The sequence below is a fragment of the Poecile atricapillus genome, chromosome W (genome assembly GCF_030490865.1).
Source record: "Poecile atricapillus isolate bPoeAtr1 chromosome W, bPoeAtr1.hap1, whole genome shotgun sequence".
NCBI classification, from domain to species: Eukaryota; Metazoa; Chordata; class Aves; order Passeriformes; family Paridae; genus Poecile; species Poecile atricapillus.
In genome coordinates, this window is record NC_081288.1 from 43,354,480 (window position 1) to 43,374,088 (window position 19,609).

General features: G+C 40.9%; 1 protein-coding gene across 3 annotated transcripts in view; it reads right to left on the reverse strand.

The window, feature by feature from the left end:
* Positions 1-479: 479 nt before the first annotated feature.
* The window catches only part of LOC131591420 (methionine-R-sulfoxide reductase B3, mitochondrial-like), a 79,489-nt gene continuing 60,359 nt past the window's right edge, over positions 480-19,609 (reverse strand). For all 3 annotated transcript variants that reach the window (XM_058862101.1, XM_058862098.1, XM_058862102.1), the window contains exons 6-7: positions 8,003-8,100; positions 480-3,099 (exon numbers count right to left, since the gene is read on the reverse strand). In XM_058862101.1, coding sequence (XP_058718084.1) covers positions 2,935-3,099; positions 8,003-8,100 — 263 coding nt within the window. In that variant the 3' untranslated portion in view covers positions 480-2,934. The remainder of the gene's footprint in view (positions 3,100-8,002; positions 8,101-19,609) is intronic.

A 19,609-nucleotide genomic window follows, 5' to 3' on the forward strand; every position in this document is an offset into this window, starting at 1 on the left:
AGCAAATATATGAAAACAAATTTGATTTGAAAAATGTATATTTGATTTCTTAAAAGTATTGAACCCTCTTATGGAAAGGTTTTAGTTATTAAAAAGGTACAGAAGGCTAAAATTATACTCAAATAATATATGTGTGTGTACGTATATATATATAAAAAACATGTGCAATTTTATATATATATATAGTATATATAAATAACGTGTGACTTACATGATTTTTAAGGTATCTTATTTAAACATCTGAGTAAAATAGAGATATTAGAAAATATAGTTTGGTATTTCTACACAGTTTGCATTCAGTTTTTATAAGCATCTAGACAGTGCAAAATTTAAACATACAGAAATATTCTATTCTTCTATACATTGTGCTCAGCTCCCAAGTTTCCTCTGTCATGATCATCACCAGACTGAACCAAATGTGGAGGGTTCAATACTAGCCCTTACTAGCATCTTCTAAGAGCAATGAAAGGAAATCTGTCTTACCTTGCACTGTGCTGTGGTATAGCTTGGGCACAAGAACAATGCATTTCCTATATCAAATGATCTGACTCCCAGAGATCACATACACCTCACCATATTGATTCATTTCATTGCATCCCATATCCTGCAAAAATAAATCTTCAGTAGGACAGCATACATTACTGTGTTCTGAAGCTTAACTAATATATTTCTTTAACATAAGGCAGGAATATACTGAAATTTGATAATACTTAAATCGAAGAGCAATCTGGAATTAAACCACATTTATGTACCACATTTTTATAGATGCTGCCTTTTTAATGTTTATGTCAGAAAATGTGGTAGAGAAAACCTTCTATTCTTTAAATAACAGCAAAGGATAAAAGCAGCCCTTCTAGAAGAAATTGCTAAAACCTAACAACACTAGGAAAAACTCGGCTGTCTTGAAACACCAAAGGTCAATCTGCACAACCTTTCCTGCAGCTAAAGAGCAATTCCTTGCATGACATCTGGGGGAATACTCACATGAGAAGATGCTCACTGCAGCAGAGCCCAAGTGTTTTAGCTGTAAATACTTATCATCCTTATTTGCATCTATTAAATGTTAAGGTGCAGTATTGTGGAGGCTAGCTTTAGAGCAAGCTGCAGGCCCCATGGCCTGCCAGCCCTGCCTGAGAAGCTAGCCTGGGAATTTCATGGGAGGATTCAAAACAATCCTCAAAGACAGAAAACAGCCTGCAGGTGCTGTTTGTCTTTTCCCGTGTTTTCCTTGCAGGAGAAAGTCAGGGGGTGGTGAACCCCACTGACCAATGATGGTAATGTAGCACTTTACTAACCAATAAGAGTTTCCTTTCTGTACTCATCACGAACTAGTCTATATAACATGGCTGTAACAATAAACTAGAGATTCTCTCCTGTTCTGACTCCTTTGAGAGTCCGTGTCGTTCTTCCCGCCGTTCCTAATTAGAACGACACAGTATGTCTTTTTCATGTCTTTCTAATGTTGTTTAAAAAAAGGCAATTATGACCATTCCATATGCTTTCACAGTAGCTATATTTCAACTGAAGGGTGTTTGAACTTTAGATAATATGTTTATTATCACTGACATAAAAACCTCAATCCTGCTTCCATAAAAATCAGTGGTTGCTTTGTTCCTACTAAAAATAAAATTGGATCCAAACATGCTAGTCACAAAGTTTGCTAGTAGAAGTAAATACCGTATTCATTAAGTCACTCAGTGTTTAAAGGCAAAGTGGCGTTAGCAAATACTGTATAGTTTAACTTAAAGAACAGTATTATGCACAATTCTAAGTGTTATTCAACAGAATCAAAAAGTAGCTGTGAAAAACATCTTATGGGACAGTGAATTTTGCTACATGAAAATTTCTGGAACTGAGACAGGCTTTTTTTTGAGTTAATTTCTTACACCAACACTGTCACTCATGTCCTACATTTCAATTGCACAAATTAAAGATTGAATCTTGTATGCAGTATGCATCCAGACCAGATAATCTTTAAAACTGCATATGTCAGGAGGGTCTCCCTCCTTCTACTTCATTTCATTCCTAAACTTCTCTCTAGCAGAAACTGTCATGTTTCTGAATCCTTGCAGCAACTGACAAGATAAAGAGCCTAGTGTCATCCTTCATCTACTTCACTTTGCAAGATTATCTCTGCACTTGCCCATATAATTACCCCCTGCGGATTTCAACTTTAATTCAGATTTGCGTTACTCTTGTTGAACAGGCCTCGAAAACAGACAAAGCCTCATTAGTAACCTGCAAAAGTGAGCCTTACTAGATAAAACCTTGATTTAAATACTAAACAAAGGGGAAACACAGATGCTGAGACAATATATATCCTCTCAACCACACCCTTGAAATTTTGGCAGTAAATTAGCCAAAGGATGGTTTTAACATCTCATCCATCTCTTTCAGTTGGGAAGGAACAGACATAACTACAAGTTTTTGCAAGGTGTGGCTGATGCTGGGAGATGGTTGAATACATATGACCAAAGGCTGCATGCCTCACATGTCAGAACAAAGCAGAGATGTGCTAGGAATTCAGGATTTTCTTATGCCCAGAAGTTTCCTATAGACTGGAGATAAACGCAAGTCCCATTTCCCACACAAAAAGGAATAGTGTGTAAACCTAGAGTAACATAGTGTTAAGAAGAAACTAATAACTAATGATGTCAAAGCCTCTCAATTTAAAGATTCCCCAAAGCAATCTCAAAGAGAATAAAAAAGAAAACCTGTGGACTCAGTCAATACATTTTTCAATCCAATTATACAGTAAATGCACTGGCAGGCAAGGCCTCAGTTCTGAAAAGGTGAGGAAGAGGAAGGATGGTGCAAAATGCTTTCATAGATTTGAACATTCTTAGGATATAAGAGAGCAGGCAACTTGAAAACTAGAAAACATTCCTTGTAAGATGTATGGGATCAACAGTTTTCCGTAGGCTCTGCTTCATCCTACAGCTCAGCTTTGCCTGTTTGGGCAGGACTGGCATTACCGCTGCCTTCTCCAGCGTTGTTCTTGTCTGCTGGCTTGAAAGATAACGAAGCAGAGTTTGTGCAGTACCGTTTGCCAGTTGGGCGAGGTCCATCATCAAAAATATGCCCCAGGTGAGCACCACACTGAAACAAAACACAATAGAGTATCACTGTGTCTGTGTGCTGCTCGATGGCATCACTGTGGTGATAAGCAATGACTAGCAGCTGCTGCCAAGGAAAAGCACCGGTGCCCACATCGACCTTTCAAGTGGGATCAACAATCTACATTAATTTGCAGGAGTGATCCAGGAAGATGACCTTCTGAGATACCAAAGGCAGCTAAGACTCCAAGCCCAAATTTTCTGGGTGTTTCCTGTTATGCCACTATGTATGCTTGGTTGGACCACCATCTCTGAGGAGCTGCCTGTTTCTGTAATGATTTCACGGCAGGAGCACAGCTAAAAACATGGTGGTGAGGACAGCAGTGCCCATGTTTCACTTACTGATGTAAGGAAATCTGTGTAAGAAAGGGACAGCCTCAGCTCTGGGCTTTCCTCAGCCTGCAACCATCTGCCACACTGCTCGGTTAAAAAACATTAGACCCTTTGGTGAGCCTGGCAATGACCTAAACCACTAAAGATATTCTTTTGAGTGTGCTCTCACGCTTCTTTTTTTTTTTCCCCTTTCTATAGCCTGGCACTCTTCTGAACATCAAGGTTCTTCTGGGTGCACTTCTTGACCCTGGAGGGGATGGAGTTCAGCCTACTCACCTCACAATAATTTCTATAGTATATACAAGATAGGGACAGGTGACAGAAAAAGACCTGTAGTGCAGATATGTAAAATATTTCTTAATTAATAATCTTTGGGAGTAATTATAAATGATGCTGAATTTTGCTTTTTGTAAGTACAAATGTTCTGTTGCCACTTTTGCTCTGTATGAATCAGACCTAAACACTTGTAGTGCTATTGAGGGTGAACACTAATCCTGTCTGTAAGAAAGGTAACAGTGCTTTGCTTTACAAGGACTGCTTTACAAATACAGTATTTTGAAGAAACTAACCCTCCTGATCAAAAATCAAGATTACTATCAGTGCACATTGCGGCTGACAATTTGCCTGGATAATAAGAATTTCTTGTAATTAGTCACTTGAATTCCACAAGTTCATTTTTACAGCCTGCCATGAGAAACAAAAAAATAAAACCTTGCACTGGAGAAACATTTATCTTGAACAGGAAAGTCATGCTGCTTTACCAAAGAGCCTCAGCCTTTCAAGTCAATAGCAGATCTCAGTGAGAGGTGGAATAATGTAATTGAGATCACAGACCTGCTCGTGAGCTCACAGTCAGACAGCAAAAAATAAAGACTGCAAATTATTCTTAACATTTAATTAATTCACAGTATTCCAAATACATAAAGGCAATATTGATTATTCCAAACTCTGAATGAATTAGTGATGGCAAATCTCTGCCCTGCAGTTAACGTGTTGCTAATGTGCTCCTGCTGTTACAGCCTTTAACTCATGGAAGCAGCAGGAAAGGTGTCTGTAGAAGCAGGTAAAGTCCTGCCTCCAGGTTAAACTTTCTCAATAGACTGAAAGGCTGAGGGAGGCTCTCACAGCAGCTAGGTGGGACAGAAACTGCTCACTTAATGACAGCTGAAACAATAATCTTCACTGCCTTCAGGAGCAGGGCAGGTAGACGTGTAGCTTCAGTGCTCCCACCTGTTGGTTGCACCCATGCAGACACATCCCACAGCAGGCTCCCTGCTCCTGAAGAAGTGTCTCTGAGACAGGCATGGCAGTCCAGCAAGGATCCCAACAACAACTGAGGGCTTCTAGCCCATGGTATCAGCAGAATGAGTTCCACAAGGCAATGGAAAATGGCATGCATGACTGGGTTAAGCAGCAGCTGCTCAGCTTTGTAAGAAAGGAAAATAAAACATGGGAAATAAGTAAAAGGAAGTTGAATGGGACCTAGAGAAAACTAAGCTTCAAGACTTCTTCCTGAAAGACTGCTGTCTTGCCATCCTTTCCTTCATTATCCACTGCTCATTCTTTTTATCATTTTCCTTTATATTGAAGGCCTTTTTCAGGTTAGTGTGTGCAAAAACCCTGAGATGTTTCTGAAAGTGGGGTATCTTAAAATGAAGTGTTTCACCTGACTATAACCATACATTTGGGAGAAAAAAAATAACTAAGTGTCCCAGAGAGAGTATTTTTCTAAATACTCAGCATCCCAATTAAATCATCTCATCTCAACTAAGAGTTCTTCAAAACCTCCTGGCTGGAAGTGTTAAACAGATCTTTTCCAGACTAACATTTAACAAAAGATAAATCATTCCCTCTCTACTGAAACAGAACAAGAGAAACTGCAGAGAGAAATGGTCTGTAGAAGTAATATATTCACACACAGACTACAAAGACAATCTATCAAAAAGGTTTTCTTCACAAAACCTGAGAAGCTGTGTGAGAGTCCAAGGTAGTCTCGTTACACCTTTTTGTGATGGCAGAATCACTCCAGGATAGAATTACTGCAAAATTTGTTACCTTTTGAGATTGCCCCTCATCAAAAATTTATGTGGCGATTCTCTGTATAGGGGACTCTATAACTCATCTGCCCTAAACAGAAATGTATTTCAGTCCTTTGTATCACAGTAGAAGAAAGCTGGCACTCAGCTGAGAGTACAAAGGATGAATTGACTTTACTGTCCTCCCCATACATGATAGGTGCTGACCATTTTTCTAGGACATATATACATGCCTGCAGAGACCCTGAAAGAGAAACAATTATCTGTTGCAGCCCTGCACATGAATATATTGGGCAAAATGGGATGTTGAAATGGTTAAAGCATTCCAAGTATGTGCTTGGGAGCAGGAAAGGTGGGGGGGATCACTGCTAACTGTCAGTATGCTTGGATCTCCCAAGCCTCCTGGTTCTAATATGCTGCTGGGAGGCATGGAAAGCAGCTTGCAGTCAGCTGCTGTAGCTGAGAGTTCAAGCTATTGATGTGCAAACACTACTCCTGTGACTACAGAACTTTAGTGATTTGTACAGGTAAAAATAGAAAAAGGGACTATTGAACAGGACAGAGATAAAAAAAGAGATGCAACCAGTTTTACACTATTCCTCAACTGCATTTGTATTAACTTCTACCTGTCACTAATTGCTGACCTTTTAAATACACCCAGGATGTGTTCCAAAAATTGTGAAAGTTATTTCTAGGATAATCCAAGGGATGTATTTGATTAATATTACAGTGATTTTTTTCCCCTGAGTTTGCTTTCTATAATGAAGAACATTTAAAAAGATTTCTTTTATTCTCTCAGATGGTGGGAAAGACTTTTAAAGAAAAATCAACTACTTTTTCATCTGCAAAGGATTAATGAGGTTTTGGGTGTGGGAGATGGTATTTCCCTTTGGTTCTACCAAGGTCTGTCATATCAATCCCACTGCTTTGCAGGTTGCAGTAAAACTGCTTTTTTTTTTTTTGTTTTTGCAGCTGCATGTGTGATTCACACTCCAGGGGCAGGTACACAATGGAGCAGTATTAGCTGTGCTGCACACTTGCTGCAAAGTTGCTCACCACTCCTCAAGCTATTTTCCTGTGTGACTTTATAATTTATGGAGTTACTATCCCAGGAAGCTGGAATAGCTTGGATTATACAGCAACCTTCGTCATATTTTTTCCTTCAAATTCAGACTTTAGTTTTGCTTTGATTTTATGGTGTCTGTATGTGACTGCTGCTAATATTGCTGGTCTCAGGTCTGCTAACACTGTTATGTTTGGTAAAAGGTAAATGACATTTCCAGATTCTTTGGCCTGACCACAGGCTTCCTTGGGCTTCTCCAGGAGCTCTGTCCATCTCCTGCAGTGTGTCAGCAAATACAGGCTCAGCAGATTGGCAGAAAGCAGATTTTAGTACTATTCAGGCCTACTAAGCAGAGCTAAAGAGACTGGACTGCTTTTTTTATTATGCCAGTAACTGCTGGTAAAGCACAAGCTTCCCAATCTGCAGTCTCATTGCTACCTTGCTAGCAAATTTAGGGAAGTGGATATTCCCATAAAGTGTCAAATGGATCTTCTACAGCATATCATCCATGTAAAAACTTCAGAATTATGTAGTACACATGACAAACTAGCAGACATGCTAATTTGGTCATTAACATACTGGGCCAAATGCTCTACACAGACTGAAGTTAATGGATACTCTTGAGAAGTTTCTTAACTCACTTTGAGCCTTATATAATGAGGATTGACTGACTAGTAAGGACGCATATTGTCAGGGATAAAATAAGTTATCCCCCCAACAACACTGAAAGAACAGCAAATTATCACTGCCCAAATGAAGCTGCTGCTTCTCTCAGGAGGAGTTTGAGAATGTGGAGCTAGAGGGCTGCAAGCTGCTGGCTACAGCTGCTGAACACCAATGCAGCAGCTTCTCCCTTTGCTAGGTAATGATCATGCCATTCCCTTCACAGAAAAGAGGGCAGCACAAAGGATGAGAGAAAGTAGAACAAGACAGATAACGGAAAATTTGGGCATGTTTTGAATGACTACTGACTTCATTATTACAGCAGATGGGATTATTTCAGGCAGCCATTAGGACTGTGCTGGGAATGAGTGTTGGGAATGAGTTAGCATGGATGCACAATAATGTAGAGTGATGGAATCAGCACACAGACAGTCGCTCCACTGCTTTCGACTTCTCTCAACTGCTCACATGTGGAGTCAGTCGGACAGGCTCAGGAGCTCCTTTGAAGGAACCCTCTTCAGGAAGACTATTTTTGTAAACTCAGCACTGAGTCCAACCATTTACATCTGCTCTGCAAAATCTCACATGAGACAGCAACGTGCATTCCAACAATCCCTTTGTGCCTTCAGCTCGTTCCACCAGCTTTTATACCTACGACCCATTGTGCTCTCTCACAATTATTACTATTTAATGGAACTGAAAGGTTTGCAAATCTCAAGGAAAGTACAGCACACTCTAATGGTTTTTGCAGCCTTTGCTATCAGAATGGTCTGTGTGTGCTATAAACTAACCTGACTGCAGGATATTTCAATTCGATGCATCCCATAGGAGAAATCATCGTTGAAAGCAATTGCATCAGGACTGATCACATCATAAAAAGAAGGCCAACCTGGAAAAGAGGAACAAGATAGGTAAGAAAAAAGGGTGTCTTTGTGGCATATAGCATTTCAAAAAGCAGGACAGAATCACACTTTGAAAAATGTTTATCTTACTCTAGGGTATGGAAATAATGAAATGGAGATTTTTTATCCTAAATCACTTAGGTACTTTGGAAAACTTTCCCCCCGAGTACAGTTTCCCCCCGAGTACAGGAAAGGACTAAGCTGCCACTAGCTGCCCAACCTCCATCTCCACAGGGATTTCTCCACCTCAAGCAATGATATCAGTTTAGCTTAGGGATAAAGGTCCCAGGTAAGCCAATTCAGCTTTAACCACCAGTTAAAAAGCCCCACAAATTCCACCCTGAATATAAACAGCAAGGCTTTATGAAACACAAATGCTTTTAACTTTTGCAATATAAAGGTACTTAAAAATGAATTGGGAAATTGCAGTTTAGAGCCCAAAAACATGCCTTAACCTTTGCCTTCACCATGGCAAACCCAAAAGGATGTGTTCAGACACTGAACCATCACACATTAGAGGCAGTGAGATGATTATTATCGTGTCTCATGTCAAAACACTAATGAGTGCTTCAGATCAGACATAGACAGGTGGAACCATAACTATGCCTGGGTTAGACACTAGTGGATGATCTGCATGTGGTCTGCATCCAGGATAAAACAACTGCACTCACTGATGCACATGTTCAAAGCAGCTGATTGTTAAGCACTGAGCTGTATGACCTGACACCAGATGATGATATGCATACCCGACCTACCAGTAATGGCCATGTACCAAAATTATGACCTTCCACTCTAACTATTCCACACTAAGTCTCTCCCTCTCCACAACACAGGTGGACAAGAAGACACGTCTGTTTGGTGACCCAGAAGATACTCATTACACAGTAATCTTTCAGCCACTCCTCAAAAGCCATCATAACGCTCCATTTCCTGAAGCAGCATTCCCACATAACCACCTGACAGGATTCAAGGTCATGTCAGCATCTGCCAGTGACCATCTGAAATCTCACCAGCTATCTGTCCTTCTCATTCAGTCTCTTGCCAAATATAACACGGACAGGCAGCTCTTGCCCTCTCCCTATATGACACATATTTCCAAAAATAGAGAATTTCATGTTTCTTCTTCTAATATTTGTTGAGCATTTGCTACTGATGACTTCATAAAATGACTTGCAATAAGCTATTAAGAGACACAGCAGCAGCTGTGAATCACAGCATGGAGATGAATTAAGGGTATATATAGCTTTCCATAAGAAAAGTGAGTAGCATTTTCTATACAGTAAAAGGAGATGTGGAAACGATCAACTTTTCTGAATGGGGATAGAGAAAATGTGTAAACTGGAAAAAGATCCATATGTCTTCAGTTGTATCCTAGATTATTAAATATGGAAAAAGATTCATTAGGATGTAAGCATAACATATTTTTTAAAACAAAGAAATCATCAGAAATGTGTTTCTCTTCCTTTATAGAACACACATACAGCAGCACTTCTAAGCTACCTGAAGGTATTGCAAGTTGCAAGTCACAAGTCCTATGCTCCCAAGGTGTCTACTGCCACCACAACTGTTTCCACACCAGAACTTACTGCAGAAACAAGAAGAGTCATCCCCTCCTCTCCAGTTGTTACAAATGGAAGAGTTACAGACAGCAGGCAGACTGAGAAGCAAGCACCCTGAACAGGGAAAATATCCCACAAAACAGGAACTCAAAACAATGCAGCAATGCTAACTGTAAAAAAAAAAACAATTTATAAATCCTTCCCCTCATGCAAAATGTTGCTGTCAAACAACTACCTTCACAAACAGAAAAGGAGTAAACATATGACAAGTTTTGTAAAAGGGGTTGTCCTGTTGACAGAAAAATAGTTGTTTCCTAATTGGTGGCTCCTTTCCAACGCCATTTGTTACCTTCTTAGCTGGGCCTCTGTCTAATGAAAATGGAGGCCTTACAAAGAGCTAGCCAGAATATTTTTAATGAATTTTTAATTAATATTTTTAATGAAGCCTTTTTTGTTTGGTTTTGTGGGTTTTTTTAAAGTTATTAATTTTGCAAAGCAGACATACCAGCTTGCCCTTGTGCAATGGGCAGAGGAGTTTCAAAGAGAGAGCTCTTTGGAACTACCAACTATCTGATCATGTGAAAGCCTTTAGAGAAGGCAAACTTCAGGGCTGCAGAAATTCTCAAAGAAAACCATGCCCCCTTCATCATAGCAATGAGGGGGGAGCTTCAAAGACTGCAAAACAGAAATTGAAGCAATCTGTGTCTTGCTGAGAAAATTATCTTGTGAGAAGAGCTTGGAGGAGATGTGTTTATGTCAGCTTTGACATTAAGAAAGACCATCCATCCTTCTTTCTCCAGATTACTCCTTTTGGTCTCCCATTCACTAGAGAAAAATTATTTGCTTTGGATGCACTCCATGCACTTCTAAAACTGAAGTCACCGAAACCTATACAAAAAGGAAAGCTTCTTCTAAAGTAGTCTTTGTACCCAACTGGAGTGACTTCAGATTAGACTGTCAGTTCATGCTACATGTGATACATGCTCCAAAGGCACCACCACTGCTACATATGGTCCCCAAGAGAGGGACTAGGAAACAGATCTCCACAGTGTGTACTTTTAAATCCTTGCCAAGACATATCTTCCTGAGTAACAGGCCAGGCGCCAACATTCCCAGGACAAGCCACTAACTCTGTGAAGGTTAACTGAAAACTGAGCAAACCTTGGAATAAGAAAATGTCCTGAAGGGCACAGTGAGACACACTATCATTCTGTTGACCCTGAGAGGAAGATGAGTGAATTTCTCATTGAGTTCATGAACCAGACTGACCAGAAAATCAATCCCCTTTTGCAGTCTCATTTCGTCTCCTGAGGTAGAGTGGAAAACCCATCTGATAGTTTCCTAAGCCTTCTTGCAACATTTTGTCTACTTCAAAAGCTGCCAGGAACAAGCAGCAATAGTCTGCTTGCCTTCATATCAAACACCACCCACTGGTGTAGAAAGCAAGCCTCGAACTCTTGATGTAAGTGGTAAATGGCCCAGCAGTGGCCTCCACTTTGCAGACCTCAGGCCACTTCATATGTCCCTCTTGCTGCAGCTCCTCCACTCCTGCCCTCCTGCCTCCTTCCTGCTGTAAGGCTGCAAAATGGTTGTCTAACTTGACATTTTAGGCTGCTCTAAATTGTGCATTAAATCTTCAGCCCACCTTTGAAGGCCATCTGTTACTTGTTAAGGGCATCCTCCTGTAGGGATAGGGGTGAAGATGACCATTTTGGATATTTTGTGCTTCTGATAAGCTGAGAGAAACAGTAACCCTTATCACTGCAGAGGCTGAGCGCTGGTGGAGACCCTTTGCAAACCCTGGTTCTGAGACTCCTCAGACTCCCTCCTTGGGCAATGGCCTTCTGTCAAATCTAGTCCATATTTGATGTGCAGCTGTAGCCAGACCATCTTTTAAAGGATGGTAAAACATACCAACTAAGAAGAAACAGCCTCTGGAGGAAAGGGGCAAAGGGTAATTGCAAGAGAGATGATGAGGGTGAGAGGAGTTTCCCAGATGAATGAACAGCGTCAAAAGACATTCACACTTCTGTGTGTGTGAACAGCAGCTAAGATTCGTGAATACATTTATCCTTGAATGTAGAGTTTAGTTTGAGGGGTGTGACACAGTAAGCACCAGCAATTTTTATTGCACTATAGACATTTTAAATGGGTTCATTCTTAGATTCACAGACACTTTGCACCACACTGGCAACATAAACAGGATTTAAAATAGGAGTCTATCGTGTTTGTGCTCACTCTAACAAACCCTTGCATGGGAGTCAAGCCACTATGTCCTAATGGCCAGTTTGGCAAGCCACAGAGATGAATAGTTTTTCAAATATACAGCAATTATAATTTCTTAGATCTAAAATACACTAAATAAAGCAATGAAACTTTCTTCTGTCAAGTATTTAGGTGAAAAGCATGTGTAAATCGAACATTACTGACAGATCTTTTCCACTCCATCCTGCATGAGTAACGGAGAGGATCTTACACTGCTGGGAGTCACACATACAGTCATGTCCTATTCTTTCTCTTTCTAGGACTTCCCCCAAATATTTTGTAAAACCTGTGCAGTATTTCCAAAATTCACTCTACATGCCCTCACCAAAATTGAATCTTTTGTTTTTTATAATGGTCCTTATTCTGGAAAAGAGGAGACAGTGGTTTATGCCTCTTCATCAAAGAATGCTTTCTTGCCTGGTACTGCCCTGGGAAGCAACACAGAAGGACAGGGAGAAAGAGAAATGTTGAGTCTGGTAATCAATGCTGGATGGTGCTTTTGCCACTCTGGGCAGAGGGCTTGAGATCATTCAGAAGAGGCATCTTCTTTCTCATTTTCAGACCTCCTGTTCCAGGTACCTGATTGGGTCTGTATTCCTAGTAAGCCACCCACGTGGGCACCTATACAGGCAGCTGGCACAAGTTGAGTACCAGGACAGCACAGCTCCAAGCACACAGCAGTCCCAGACAGCTAACAAACTTAACAGTCAAACTGAGATGCCAAAGTAGCTATAATGTCAGAGGAAGGCAGCAAGCACAAACAGCGTGCCCATAGTCCAGCCCCCGTTTTGCATTCCTGATAACAGATATGAAACCCCAGCAGGAGTAGATTGTTTCTTCCACATTAGTCCAGGAAGCTCCAAAGACCCTTATCTTGTGGGCTGCTCCAGGATTCTTTCTTGGGGCAATGCTGACCTCATGCAAAAAAAAAGAAAGACATTTTGTTCTCATAAGCTTTTGGAAAGCGGTCCAACTGCTGATTGACTGATCAATTTTAGAAGCATCTCAAACCTCCTTCCAGTTTTGCAAGTTTGCACACATTTTATTGGAGTTAGATCTCCAACTTCATAGTAGATGGATGCAAGCACTTAGGCATCCAACCGTTAGATTGTGCATCTATAATTATTTGCAGAAGTGAAACGGCAGATTGCTTTTGAAAATCAGCCCTGCTAGGCTATTTTTTCCCCTATCCTTAACTAATATGCCTTTTGACAGTTTTTTGAACACCACAACTGCGATCCCAAAGCATGTAATACTCTGACATAATTCCCATTTCATACACCTGCTGACTGGAGAGTTCCAGTTTTTCAATAACTGTGATGTCTGTAGTTGTTTTTCATTTTAGATCTCTAGGAGATTAAATTCAACCTGCATTTTATCATTCTTTGCTGTAATTATTCCAAGCATTTACTTCAGTGAGTTATTTACAGATGGAGAAGTAGGGGGAGATGGAAGATGTTAAAACTACCGAATGGCACCAGATGGAAAAGAGGACCTTGACCTGAAAAATACCTTGTTTCTCTGATGTGCTGTATTTTTAGAATTCTGATTCCCTTTTAACCTAATGTGGATTAATGAAAACCCAAAGGCTTTTTAAGGTGGAGTCTCATCATTTATCTTCACTGAGAAGCCATGTCTGTGTAAAAACATAAAGTGTATTAGGATTAAAAAAAGGTAATAAAGCTTCTGCTTTGAAACTGCTGTAAAGCTGAAGGGCTTTCACTTTTTTCTTTCTCAAAGGTTTATTGAAACAGAATCTGAAAGACATAGGCATCCACAGCTGTAACTTCTCACATAAAAGTTTAATGTAGAACTACAAAGTGACATGTTGCTATTATGTAGGATGCCTGCACAGATATAGGGCTTTTTTTTTGGCTAGCACAGAACATCCCAGGATATTTTTCTTAATATCTCCATGATGATGAATGAATAATGAATATTCTTACTTACAATTATTTTACTGTCAGATAACACTTCTTTCTGAGGAGGTTCATGTAATTTACCCAAATCTAGCTAGAAACAGAATCAGGCACTGAAACATTATTGTTCAGCAGCGAACAGCTTCACATTAGATACAGAAAAAATAAAAAAAAGGCCATCCCTTTCCAGCACCATCCAGATACAAGAAAGACAACACAGTACTGTTTTTCAGCAGACCATGCCAAAAAAAGCATCAGAGTGGTAGCTAGGCAGGGGTTGAAGGGAACAACACAAAGACAAAATAAAACAATTTTGGAAGAAAAAGTAAAAGAGGGCTTCTCTCTAATACTACCTGTCTCTAATGGCAAAGCTGGGCTATTGCAGCAGGCAAATGCTGTGCTGGCAGAACAGTGTGGGAAGGGAATTTTTCAAAACAACTGAACTTCTAATAGCAGCTTTTATGAGACAATCGCCATCTGTTTTTTTCCTTTATGTTTCTCACTTGGGAAATAAAAAAAAAGTGAAAGCCATGAATAAAGGTGGTATTTGTTTTCTTCCTTTACAGCACTCTGAGCATCCAAACAACTTACCATGAAACAGCATATGCAATCCAGATTTATTTCCTTGTTGGTGGGAGGAGGTTATATTTGTTTAAAATGATTGTTAAGGGAGATCTGAAACTTAGCATCTACGATTTCATTTGACATCTGAATTTTTCAGAACAAGAGTGCCCCTGATGTCTCTTGAGCAATAAAAGCATGGGGCCTACTCTCTTCAGCAATTAATAACTCTATCACAATACTGCTCTTGCCCTAGCTGCTTCCTTTGTGCTTTCACTGTGGTCAAAAACACTGATAAATACAAGCTGGTTCTTTTAGAGTCTTCCTCTGTAATATTCAACATCTTGAATGTACAAGCTGTTGCTAAAATCTACAGGTAGGCAGAAGCTGGGCTCTTCCTCATGTCTTCTTACAACGATTGAGTTACTAATGGTTTCTTTCTTGGTTCAGGTTCAACAAAACTACTGAACCTAACTCACTTCCTCCCAAAGGACAGGTTTCTCCCCTCATCTGAATAGTGTCTCTTGTTACTTTAAATCATGGCTAATGTTTTTAAAAATATATCTTACACATAAGTCAGCTGTAGATCTTCAGCATCAAAGGAGACAAACAGAACTGTGTGAAGCAGTGTAACCTTAAGCTATAATTTTAAAATGCCATCATGAAATCTCTCAAATAGTTTTTAAAATTTACTGTTGACCTAATAACCTCAGTCCAAAGCATTCAACTTCAAATAGTTGTTTTTGTTTTCCCTCCTAAAGCAGTACTGGTAAAACAAATGTATATATTGCAAAATATCTTCAAATTTGTATACCAATGAGTTATCTGTGCAACTCACTAAAACAGCTAAAGATTTCATATAAGATGAGTAAACCAGGTTAGCAGTAGAACTGGCAGGCCTTAGATGGAAGTGATTTGATAAAATGGGAATTCTAATGCAGTATGTTCACAGAGAAAGTTAAAAAACCCAGCAAATGCAACCTTGTAATAATCAACATCTGGCACTGAAATGAACAGCAGTCACAGATGAAATACATATTTGAAAAATTTGTCATGGTGTCTTTCAAGTAATGAGCATCCACAAATTGTTTGTTGAAATATTTTCCTTTTAGTATTGTTATGCATGTCTGGGAAATAAAGTTTGTAAAGATCAGCCAGAACTCAGCTGTACACTTAAAACTGAAACTACAGAAGTTACTGAATTAATTTTAATTCCAAAAAAACCCGAAGTCTGTACTGTCTTTGTTTTGCAGCTATATTCCTTCTATAGTGTGTCCAGGATGTCCTTCACTAGTGCGTCCAGTATTGAGTGCTCTAACAGACAAGCACCCTCCTCATTTCAGCTGGACAAAAAGGTTCTCATCTCAACTGTAAAATTATGAAACAAGGGAAAGAGTTATTACACTGATTAAAACAAACAACCCTCCCGCAAAATAACAATAAAATAAGAAAATTTTTGTCTGTTTACTTTATTAAAGGAGATGTCTAGGTGAGGGAACTTGGTCACAAACTAAAAATGCACATAATTTTCTTGGCCATGAAGGAAAGCTTTTGTCAGGATTGGGGCAAAAACCTGGGGCATTTAGCTAATGGCAATGTCTGCCAAAGGATGACAGAACAGAGCATTGAAAGCAGAGTGAAGACAGAGTTTCAAACTACCAGGTCTCTAAAGGCCATTTGGCCACAGGACAAGACTGCAGGAGAATATGGAGAGGTGGAGCATGGCTCCTTCTCATGCCACTGTAGAGAGCAAAACTCTCCTCTTTGCCTAATATTACAGCTTATCCACAAAGCTAGTCCTTAAGACTGATACACTTCTGGGCCAGGATTTTTATCACACTGTAGGAACATCTCACCATGAACTACATGCTCATAAAGCCCTGCAAGGAACCTAGCCTTGAAGTCCTGCTTCTCATGGGGAGTGCAAGATCTACTCACTGCAGTTTTATGCAGATTTCTGAGGTACTTCTGCCACCCTAGGCCTCAGGGTAATTTTACATTTCCCTCTGCCTAAGACTTTGTTTCTGAAACATACAGCTGAACACTGTGCCACATGCATAAAAGAATGCAAAAGCTACAGGCAGTACATAAAATCCTAAAAGAAGAAAAGAAAATTAATGATTTGCAGGGTTAGATTGTTTGGAGTTGCTGTCGGTTTGGGGGGAGGTTTAAATCTTTTTAACAACCTCTTATGCAAACAAAAAGAGGTAGGTAATAACTTGTACTAGAAAATAAAGACCTTCACAGAAAACCCTGGCAAAAACAATATACACATGCACACATACACATGCTCCTTTTAAGTTTTCTGTAGAAAACTTTGAAAAAAACAACCCTGTAAGTATTGAAATGGAAAAGTGAATATTTCTGATTGTAATGTTCACCTTCTGTTTTCTGTTACAGCAGGTTAGAGCAAAACATGCCCTTTCTCCTAAACACTACATTTTCCTTCAAGGTTTAAAAGGAAACTTGTTTCACAGCCATACAATGTCGTCAGTAACACAGTCCATGGAAAGAAACAGCAAAGCAGCTAAGACCAATCTCATGAGGAGCTGCTTTCCTTTAATGCTTTGCTGGGCGAAGCCCAGCTTGCCTCCAGAATATCCCAAAGACTGCGCAAGCATTAACATGAATATGGCTGCTGCACAGGTCAGCTCAGTACAGGTCTCTTATTCTCCTCTGTGCCTGTGCTATTCCTTTTATGACTGTGCCTTTTATGTTTTCTTTTCCTTCTCCATTAGCCTTCTACTATATTTTTTACTCAAATAAATAATTTAAAACGAAAGTACCATACATGAAGTGTTCAAGACATGAAAGCAACTTCCAAGGTATGCTATGAACATTTGTAATTAGGCACAGTGCAAATGTTCACAGTGGAAGTCAGTTATACTCTCTACATGTTTTTGCAGACAAATATTAGCTTGTGAACATCCAACTCAATTCAGGGTCTTGTTTTTTTTTACGATACTCTAGGCAAAGAAATATGTGCAACGGAGTAATTTGCTTAGAAAAGAAACCTGTTGCAATAAACAAGAGAAGAAATAAAAGAGCTAGAGAGTACCGGAAAAAGGAAATAGGTTCCTGTACAGAAGAAAACTAGAGAGGAAAGATGCTAAGGAGTGGACATGCAGCATAGTGCCTCTCACAGAGGAATTCACGTAATTCGAAGAAAACTTGTGGATTTGCCTCCATGCGCTTCCCACAACGCCAGGCCAACTGTAGTAGCTTGCCATTCACAACATCAGCTATGGATGTTCTTTGGATACTATTTTCTCTAAGGCTGATGGCTGCTTAGTATCTGTGTTTCCCTGGGTCCCCTCCTCTGGGCCATGCTGCTGTACCAGTGCCCCGGCGCTGCCGGCCCCCAACGCCACTGCTGTGCCCGGGCCATGGTCCGGGCTGCGTACCCCGCCTGCCGCTGTCCCTGCGCGCTGCCCGGTCCCCCTGCCGCCGGCAGGCACCGGGGCTGGGCCAGGCACGGCGGGGGGACGAGCTCCGGCCGCGGGGAAGGAAGGCCCGGCCCGGGCGGGGGCTGCGGGAGGCGGCCGCTCCCGGCCCGCCCGGCCGCTCCTCAGCGGAGCTGCCGCCCCCGGGCGGGGGGAGGCCCGGCACAGCGCATGGCCTTGCTCTTGTCTCCACCTGCCGATCCCATGAGCGAATGTACTCGGGGGAAAGCGACCTCATGACCAGACAGACAGACACACAGGGGTCGGTGGTTGTACAGCCGTGTTTCAGGGCTGCTCCTGCGCAGTCACCTTGACCCGGGAGAGGAGACTGGACACCGACACCTCAAGGGGTGACCAGGCTTTTTCCACTTTTTCCCCCGGGACTGTGGAAGACAGGCCGGGTGCCATTCCGCCGCCTGTTTCCTCCTCGTCCAAGGTATTCATAGGTGCCGCCGAGCCCCGCTGGCCCAGCGCAGGAAAGGGGCCGTCGTTCCGCGCCCAGAGGGCGGCGAAGGCAGGCGAAGGCCCTGTGCAAGCAGCTGAGCTGGCACTGCAATCGCTCGGTACATTTCTGGAGCTCACATGTCAAAAAGCATCACCTTCAGTTCGCTGAACCCTTCAAAGGAAGCACACACCAGGGCTCCAGCCTAACCTAGCTCTCACCCTCCTCAGAAAGGACTGAAAAAAAAAAGGCAGGGAAAGGATATACAAAGGCATTTCTCATCAGCTGCTAAATGGCCCGGTATACCCGTAACCTCAGCTTCTCTGCTTTATAGCAAGAGAGTGATGAAAACCTGATGGGACAGTGTGCAGGCTGCGCTTTGAGCCACCGGGGTGCATTTTTGGAATTGGAGAAATATTCTGAAGTGGACACCTGGGAAGGGCATGGGCAGCAAGGGGAAATACTGTCAGGAAAAGAAGAGTTTAAAAATACTAAGAAAAATTTCTGACTACAGTTTTAAGAGGTGAAGTGCTGGCACGGATCAGTTTTCCTGAAAAGTAGGAATCAAGCTCGGAACTGGCTCCTGATCTGCTGCTTGAAGACCTCAAAAGCAGAGCAATTTAGACAGCAACTTCTTCAAGGAGTCCAGCTAAAACTACAAGGACATAAAATTCCAATCAGACACAGGAAATTCTTGGGGCAATTCAAGAATTTTATGAGTCAGAAGATAAAAATCCCTCTGAATACCTAACTAAACTAATCTAATGAAGTAGTCACCAGGAAAGGAGTGTGATGAATCTGCATGTCAGGAAGGACAAATTTAAACAAACAGGAAATTGAAAAACCTGAAGCTGTTTTCATTTTTACTCCTTGTGCCCTGCTTCTATTTTTTTTTTTTTAAGGTGCAAACCGAGTTGATGGCTGCAGAAGCTGTGGGGACTTTTTAGTTCTAGAGGAAGTCTCAATTTAAAAGAAATTAATTATCTGGCTTCCTTTTGAAAAGGTGGTAAGTTGTTTATTTGTGATTCATTATTTGCACTATTGTAGATCCTTCAGGGCCAAGTGCAGTTGGCCACTGACCATTGCAAAGGAATGAAGGGAAAATAATTGATATAAAGTTCATAACTAAGCATTTAGCTTTTTCTCTGGCAAGCAGAAGTGAAATTCTTCCTATCAGATATTTTACCCATGCTAGTAACTAGAGGGTTCATTCCCTAAATGATAGCTATACCTAGTCCAGGTTCATATTGGTGCATGATTAGATATTGACATAGAAAAGTTGACAGAGAGGTTTCCAGAGAGATCCT